Source organism: Prosopis cineraria, unplaced genomic scaffold (genome assembly GCF_029017545.1).
Source record: "Prosopis cineraria cultivar Desert tree isolate PC_DT_omini unplaced genomic scaffold, ASM2901754v1 PC6, whole genome shotgun sequence".
NCBI lineage: Eukaryota > Viridiplantae > Streptophyta > Magnoliopsida > Fabales > Fabaceae > Prosopis > Prosopis cineraria.
Window position 1 is genome coordinate 8,133,593 of NW_026555337.1, and position 9,521 is coordinate 8,143,113.

Sequence of the window (9,521 nt, forward strand, 5' to 3'; positions counted from 1 at the left end):
CCAAAACTCCAAGAGGATTTGCGTGAATGCCAGTAATAACACTCCCACCAAGATCCATGGCAGCAACTTGTCCTCAAGTCCCACCTTTGAGTATATACTCTCCACCAGGCCGGTCCTACCTTCTAGTACTACTACCTTGTAACCAAATGACATGAGCTGCCTTGCTGCTGCTAACCCAGCAAGACCAGCACCTACAATAATTACAGACCCTTCAGATGCCTCGGGAATCTGAGAAATGATTGACTGTGAAACTCCAAAATTTATGTATCCATTATACAAAAGAAAATTATAAGCAGAGTTTATCAAATGTTCACACTCACTGCTAACAGTTTCTCTTATCTGCCCTTTGGCTAACCACGTCCTTACATTACTTCTCCATCTAGCTAATATATGATTCCTTAACGATATAATCATTCTGCTCCTTTCCACCCAATTGTCTCACAACCCCAGCTTTAATCTCGTCCTCAAGAAGCGCATCGATTGGAAACCCAAGAGAAAAAGCAATCATGGCCTCAGTTTCAGTCTCCTTCTCTATATCTTCTTTAGTCCTACTCTTCTTTTCAACCCACCGCCTAACTCTTTTTCAAACAATTCATCCATCATTCTCATCATAGTTCCGCAAATTAGATTTCCTTCTTAAAGCCCGCTTTGAAATGGATCCCTGAGAAGATGGAGTTTCCATAATTCCAATCTAGGTTTCCAAAAAAGAAATGAAAAGAACCACAGTTCCTGCCCTAGTGACGTGCTTAACTTCACAATCCTTTAAAATTCTACCAATCCATCCTAAACTAGATGTCAGCAAAAGAAAATCCACCAAAAGTCGAAGTTGTATTCTCAGTCCACCAAACGAACAAAACCAACTTTTAACTCATCACTGCGTAATTAAATGCGCATATCTTTTTCAGCATTTTTCTGCAGAAACCGATCACAGTATCCTAAATTCCTCCCCGCAAGAACAGATCAAACAAACATTCAATGGGCACAGTTGAACCACTGAGAATCATACGAAGACAGTTGAAAAGAAAAGAAAACCAGGAATGCGAGAACGAGAAGAGGGCTTACAGTCATTGGATGCGAACGTTCTCTAACCCGACCGGCGAACTCTATTTTATTATTTATTTATTTATTTATTTTATTTCCGGGTTAGAAGCAAGCAAGAGGCGAACTCGTGAAGGGTAAAAGAGGACAACAAAAACAAGGTTCAAGAATCAAGAGGGAAAGATTACATGCTGTTCTGTTGACTGTTGAGCGCGTGAAACTCAAAACCGAAAAACGAAGAAATGGGCCTGAGCCTGGATCCAGTCAATGTTATTTCTATTTTCTAAGTCCATCAAGCCCAAGAGGCCTTTCAAAGGTTGGGCTTTCAGCCTGCTGCTTATTGTAACCAAAAAAGAGACTAAGAATATTAAAAAATAGGTAAGTAAACATCTTTAAATTTTAGATTCAATAATATCATCTTTAAATTGGCTTTTGAAAATGATATATTTTGGCCCTGTTATTAATAAAGTTAACTTTAATCATTAATTACTTAAAAATGATAAAAAAAGATCTGAAAAATTACATAAAAGCAACAAAAAAATTGGATTATTTTTGTAATTTTTTTGGATCCTTTATTTATTCTTTTTGTTCTTTTCTATAATTTTTGAAGTTATTTTCTATTATTTATGATTAACTGACAGTTAAAATTAAATTTATTAATGGCTAGACCAGATTGCATCGTTTTTCAAAATGAGAAAAATAATTTACACAACAAATAAGTTGGAATCTATAATGCTATTGGACCTAAAGTTTAAGAGATGGTTTACTTATTTACCTTTAAAAAAGAGAATGATGTTAAATAGTGCCATGTGAGGAAATTCATTTAAGTAAAGTTCCTTGAATTAGATTAAATAATCATGTAATCGATAATGAAGTTTGAGGGCTTTAATGAAATTGAAATTTAAAATATATTCACATAAATATTCTTATTTAAAAAAATCATCTAGAGTAAAGTTTACATATCAAGAATGATGACAAACCTAAGATTAGACCTTAACTTGAGGTTTCCCAAATAAAAAAAAAAAACTTTTCAACGATGGGTCCATTTGAAAATCTTACTTTTCACATTCAGAGAGCAATATTTATTTTCAGGATGCTAAAAATTATATTATTTGGGTAAAAATATTTTGTAAAAAATTACATCCAAAAGCACATATAAACAGCGGCTAGAAGTAGATATGAAAATATAACTATTTAAAACTTTTAAAAGTGGGATATTATTTGACTATACTACTTCAAATTTAATCTCTTATTCTTTTATTTTAAAAATAGTTAATTCATTAAAAAATAATTATCATTTCAATAATAATATTAGGTATCAAGTTTTAGTATTATAAATTGAATAATTAATCATGTTAATTTTTAGCATTAATGTATAATAAAACCTTACAAATTTTATCACATTTTTTAAAATTACAAATTAAAAAGGTATAGATGACTAGATATCAAGTTTTTAGTATTATAGATTAAATTTTATGTTATTTAAATCTTAATCACATTTTTTAAATATTTAAAAAAATTATATTGAAATATAAATTTCATTATAACAATTGACTTTTGTTAGACAAACTTTCACCAAATAAATTTTTAGTAAATTAAAAATTAGACAAACATTGTACAATTTGTTTTGCATGATATGAATAGTTCAAGAGAAATTTTTTTAAAAATATTTGATAAAATACGCACAAAAAATGAATGCACCAAAATTTGATAAATGTAGAAAATGGGGAGACATATGTGAAGGTTGTGTTGTGCAAAAGTCTTATAGTCTTGTACAATTGAGAAAACCTAAACAAATCAAATCCAGTCGAGTCTTATAAAAAAATTAACCCAAAGGACTAAAAAACCAATAAGATTAGACTTTATTTTTGGATTGGATTGAACAAAAAATTGAACTTTTAGACCACTTGATTTGGTCCGATTTCATGTAATATTTTAATATATTAATAGCTGCTTTTAATATAATTATAATTATAGTGTGATAAAATAAATTGGTTTATAATAATTAGCTCTCAATGCTTTGTAATAAATTTTATATGATTATAAGTATAAGTATTTTATTATTTTAATTGAATTTATCATGTTGAAATGAATTGTTTCCTCTTATAGAGCAAAAGAGAAAAAAATGTAAAATAGAGTACTAGACTATCAAGATTAGTCTTCAACTTTTATAAATCAAGTTTGATCTTGTTCAACTTTAAATTAAGCTTAAACTAAACCTTTAAATTGAGCTTAAACTAAACCAAATTATGAGTTATCTAATTTTTTTTAAGAAGAGATAAGAGTTTAGATCAAGCCAAAGTCATGTATTGTCCGAACGTGAAGGGGAGGGGGAAAAGAAAAGATGGGGGTGGAGGGGTGGCGGGGCGGCTCAAGTAGGCTTGAATGGTCACTATTTCAAACTCAAAGTGAAAGCAATTTGAATATGTGATAGATATCCTAAAAAGTCAAACTAAAATGTATATCTCCTCGCATTTTTATTCCTGATTTTACAAACCAAACAAGACCAAAACGAGGCATGAAAGTACCGAGAAATTAACTAAGGAAAGGAAAACCACAAATTAAAACAAAATTATTATATCTCATTAATGTTGATGAACCTACATGTAAATTATCTCTTCTTTCAAGGATAAATAGTTAATTAGCCTCTAAATTATAGATATAAGAATATTAGAACTCTAAACTCATTTTTTTATATAATTTTTTCCTTCAACTTTTAAAACAGTGCAATTTAATCTTTATCGTTAATAAATATTAACTTTGACTATTAATTAACTACAAAATTACAAAAAATAAGCCAATACAAAAAATTTCTTTGTGCTTGTGGGTAATTTTTGTGGTAATTTTCTGTATATTTTGGATTTTTTTTATAATTTTTGATGTTATTTTATGTAATTTTTTTATCAACTAATCGTTAAAATTAATATTTATTAAGGGTATAAGTTGGATTGCACTATTTTTAAAAATAAAAGAAAACATTGTATAAAAAAAGAGCCTAAGATTGCAAACTTACGTTTCTAAATTTAGAATTTATGGACTCATTTATTGTTTAACTCGTTCTTTTGATACACTAACAAAGAATGCAACCTCTTACTTTTACCCACCTCTCACCTCACCTTAATCTTCTAAGCTAGTTTTAGATGGCTTTGTAATTATCTTTTTTATGGGATATTATAGATGATTTTTCTTGTTAAAAGTGGATTAACTCATTTAATTTATCAATTACAATATCCTAAGAAAAGTTAAATTATTTACTTTGAGATTTATACTCAATTTATTATATCTTTTGTTTTTTAATTTGCATAACCTGGAGTTAGCATATTAATCTATATAGTATATATAATTGGACCAATAGCTTTGATATATATTTGCGGTTGTTTGGTTTCACGTTTTGGTGGAGGCAGCTAAACCTTTTCATCTGGGCTAACTAAAACTCCAAATTTATTAGGGATTTAACAGTTATTTGACTATTTTTCTTTGTCCAAAAATAATTAATTACTTGACTCAGTAAAACTCAATTAACTTAGCTTGACACGTATTTTAAATAATGTTCTAATTGATTATTTTTTGACAGAATCGGTAAATGTCCCAATTTTCTTTTTTGGTAGAAGTAAATATCCCAACTTAATTGAGCTATTATGTAGATATTGACCATTGTCAGATATATTTTTTTAAAATATTGAAAGCTGTTCAAACGTAACAGAAATAACATTTTAACATCTCAGACGTGCGGAGTTAATTAGTGGACGAAATTGCACAAAATGATCGGGAAACAAAATTATTGGGCACAAACTGAAATTTATTGGATTTGCAAATTAACTGTCAAGTGTAACCCTCCTTAAGTTTAAGTTTAAATTTGGAATACTACCAGTGATTTATTATTATTTTTTGATCAGCCCCATACAAACGCAGGATCCGTGCTGACCAACAACAAAAGAGCTTTCACATGTATAATTCATGTTATAAACCAAACCTAATAAATTACCTAACATTTGTTATATTTTATGTTATAATCATTTTCATATTTAGTTGAGCTTTATATGATAAAATTATCCTCTTTGCAAATAATATGACCTTTTTTTAAATATATTTTTTGGACAAAAATCTTCTTTTAAATACTCAAAGATGAAAGAGAGCTGTATTTGACCATCTTTCAAAAAAAAAAAATAACAAGATTAAGCATCTTTGTATTTACAAAATTAAATGATATTGATAATTTTTTCCTGATATGGTTTATTAGTAATATACAATTATATATCACTGATATACTATCGTAAGTCAGAAACATAAAAAAAAATATAATTATTTATTCAAAATAGATTAAACACGGTTAGTAAAAAAATCTTGGACATCTTGGACATCTTCGCTTACCATAAAAAATTAAATACTTAAACTAATAAATCTCATTTTTTATCATAAGAAATGACGAGATTAAGCATTTTCATATTTATAAGATTAAATAGTATTGATAATTTTTCATTAATATGGTTTATTTGTATATCATTGATAAAATATTGTGGATAAAAAACACGAAAAAAAAATCATTTGCTCAAAACAGATCAAACATGGGCTGTAAAAAATTCTAGACATCTTAAATTATCACAAAAAATCAAATACCTCTCTATAATGAAAGTTTTAGGCTTATATTCATTTTCACACAAGGAAGCCTAGCAATGAGATTCACTTACAGAGGCACAAAATTGAACTAGTCATGTTGGGGATATCTTTTGCAAAAGAGTGTGACAATGAGAAAGCAACATATAAATATCACCTTGATTCCTCCGCCCACCAAGAAAGGGAAAGAATTATTGTGAAAAGGAGAGAGATATGATGAATGTGTGTACAAAAATTTGATTTAGTTAATTCAGAGTTAAAATCATTTACTTAGTTATGAGAAATATATTCATGAATCAATTTATGTAGAGCATTTTAATAATGTATTTGTTCTGTGAATAAAAAAAAACGTCTAATTAATTTAGTGAATGAGTTATATTTTAAAATATTCAAAAACCTCATTCATAATTTATGAAAATTGTATTTTTCATGACCATTGAGCCAATTTACTCCAACAATAATATATACTGTCATTTAATTTATTTTTGTATAATATATTGATATATTAATTCATTTTTATTTAATAACTAATTGAAGTTGTTTACATGATCATATATCATTTCTAAATCATGCATATTTAAAAAGTAATATAGTTTTCTAATCATATATAAATTAATGCTCTTCATATATATTTACAAGATTCAATATATATATATATATATATATCAGATAATAAGATGCATCCGGTAAATGGGATTAGAGAACATAAAATTGACTTTTTTTACCATTAATTACAAGTTAAACATCACATGTTAACAGCACTCACACATGGTTGCTAATTTAAAAGACGCAACCACCAATTAAGGAAGTTATATACACCTTCTGTACATGCATGCACGAACATTATCAATTAACCAACTGACCGGCCATCCCATATTTAAAAATTCAAATCAATGACCAACCCTACACAAACACACTCGTACTGGAACAACAATATTTAATTAACTGGACTATTAACGAAGACGAATTCAATTTCTTCAGTAGCTACTAGCTAGGCTTCACTTTCTGTACTGAGATGAAGGTAAAGAGCATCTTGCAAGCATAACATGATGTATCCCATTGTTGGTCTGTTGATCCTTCGCTCCAAGCACATGTTAGCCAATTCCCACACCTTCTTCAAAGATTCGTGATTCGCCTTCCCAATTAGACTCGGCTCTATTATCTCTTGTAGCGACGACTCGTCGTTTTCGACTTTGCTTAATGCCCAGCTTGCCAAATTTTTTTCTTCGTCTGGCAGAGAACAATTCAGAGCAGGCCTCCCACATAGAACTTCCAGAAGCACCATTCCAAATGAAAACACATCTGACTTCTCTGTTAAATGCTGCGTTCTGAAGTACTCAGGATCTAAGTAGCCAAAGCTTCCCTTCACAATAGTGCTCACGTGGGACTTATCAGAAGATGGGCCGTTCCGTGAGATCCCAAAGTCTGAAACTTTGGCAACAAAGTTCTCATCCAACAGAATATTCGCTGACTTCACGTCTCTGGATTATGCTTTGAGAAGCTCCAGTGTGAAGATAATGAAGCCCTCTTGCAGCTCCTATGCAAATCTCAAGCCTTTGCTTCCATGTCAGTGGAACGACGACGTTTTCCCCGTAGAGATGGCTGTTGAGAGACCCACCTGCCATGTAGGCATAAACCAGAGCCATTTGCTTATCCTCGTAGCAGTATCCGAGAAGAGAGACGAGATTTTGGTGACGAAGTTTCGATAAGAATTTGATCTCGTTCTGGAACTCGGCAATGCCTTGATTGGATTGAGGGTTTGCTCTCTTGATCGCAACCTTCGTACCATCTTTGAGATGTCCCATGAACACTTTCCCAAAACCACCATTTCCGATATAATATCTCTCATCGAAATTGTTGGTTGCTTCTTGAATCTCCTGGAAAGTGAATATTCTGAGTCTTACATTTCCGTTATTGGATTTGGAACTACCAGCTCTTAGGCATCGACAAAAATAATAAAAAGCACCTACGAACAAAGAAGCAGCAGCCATGCAACTGCTCAAGAGGATTATTGCTACTTTTGGGATTTTCAAAGCTGACTTTTTTGGAGTTATATTATTATCATGAGAGGACAGCTCATCCAAGCTTCTCATGGCGTTTCTCATCTTCATAATCTCTAGCCCGTTCAACGTAGCTTTAAGGCTCTGATGATCAAAGCCGCTAGCTTCGGCAGTGACACTCAATAATGTATCTGAATCTTCAGAAGTGATATTGGTGACATAGTCGATGACGTATGGAACGCCAACATCATGAGCAAATGCTGATAGATTTAGATTTTTCATGACAAGATCAGAATTTACGTACACGTTGAAAAACAAGCTGTTTCTGGACTTGCTAATCATATCGCAGAAATGAATTCTCAGAATGTATTTGAACTTCGGATTGACAGGGAAGACCCAAGTCAAATTGGACGCGCTTGACATGTTTTTTTCGAAAGGCTTTTGCGGAGTGTGGGTTCACAGAAAGATTAAGAGCTGAAGGATTGTGCTTGAGGTACTTATCGTCCTCTTCCCAAACTCTGAAAAGAGTGTCATTTTGACAAGGGACAAAAGAGGGACCTCCCATGTTCAAGCGGTACATGGTTTCAAGAGAAACATCTTTGAACATTGGGAAAGATAAGGTATGATTAAAAGAGAATATCTCGTCTGGGACAGAAAGAACCTCAATGGCATTCACAAATGCAATATCGGAGTCGCTAGAAGGAACAAAAGTGAGGATTAAAAGGTTAGTATTCACATATATCGCATACTCCCTGAACGATGAGTAAGATTTATTATCAGAAGTGTTGAATCTAAAGCTATCAAGAAGAACATGGGTCTCAGTGACGACACTGAATGAGACAGAAGCTAACCGTTCAGAAAGAGGATGAAAGTAGAGTCGGATGAAATGCCAGCCCTTGTGGTTGACGTCAAAGTTGTAAGAAGCTGAGGCTGTGAAAGTTCTTGCAGATTGGTAAATCGGAGAGACAGAGATAGAAGAATTAGATAGAGAATCAGAATGTTCATAATCAGATCTAACAGAGGGATGTTGAGAATCAGGAAGAAAAGTTCGACCATGATGAGTAATGTTTTGAGGAGAACCGCAAGCAATCAAATAGTTATCAAGAGATGGCATGTGTGTGGATGTAGAGGTGGATGAATGGATTATGTACAGAAGAAGAATGAGAGAGTAATAAATCTGGAGGTTCATCATATTCAATCTATGTATGCGTCAATATGCTCGAACGATTTCTCTAATTTATAGTAGTGATGATTATCTCTTTGGAAAAAAGTCTTCATTTTAGTCTACGGTGAGAGTCTTAAGATAGTTATCATAATTTTTTTTTTTTAAAAAAGCGTCTTAGGAGAGTTAAATGTGACCGAGGAAAAAGGCAAGATATATCAGAATTTCTGAGCCCTCTACAAATAATTAAGGATGGTAATTCGATGCGTGGCACTTGATTAATTGCATGAAAGTACCTAATCCAGGTGAAAAGTCCTACCAAACGTTTGTGTGTGCGGACCTACTCCATTTCTAGATTATCAAATCCAATATTTCCAAAACGACCAAAGGAGGGGCTTGAATGTGCCAAGAAGCTGAGCAGGAATTGGCCTTTTGAATACTGGTGTATATATTAATAAGATATTATCCTTGGTTAAAAAAAAAGGTAGTTTGATTAAAAATAAGGTTGTACTAATTATAATTGTTTAAATATTATCCTTTCCTTTTTATTGCATTCTCTCTTTCTATTTAGCAGTATTTCATATATAAAGTTATATTAAATGAATAATATTTTAAAAAATTTATATTTGTGTTTTAAAAGAATAAGATTTCAAATAAGAGTATTTAATAAATTTTATTTTTTTGCTAGCGTTTAATAAATTTTATTG

At 31.3% G+C, this 9,521-nt stretch overlaps 1 protein-coding gene and 1 pseudogene across 1 annotated transcript; both read right to left on the bottom strand.

Annotated features, from left to right (window-relative positions):
• Positions 1-6,643: 6,643 nt before the first annotated feature.
• Positions 6,644-7,934, bottom strand: LOC129313296 (receptor-like protein kinase THESEUS 1; annotated as a pseudogene).
• Positions 7,935-7,986: 52 nt separating this feature from the next.
• Positions 7,987-8,766, bottom strand: LOC129313298 (receptor-like protein kinase THESEUS 1). The gene has a single exon (XM_054956256.1). It carries the CDS (start codon positions 8,764-8,766, stop codon positions 7,987-7,989), a length of 780 nt encoding a protein of 259 aa, XP_054812231.1.
• Positions 8,767-9,521: the final 755 nt, after the last annotated feature.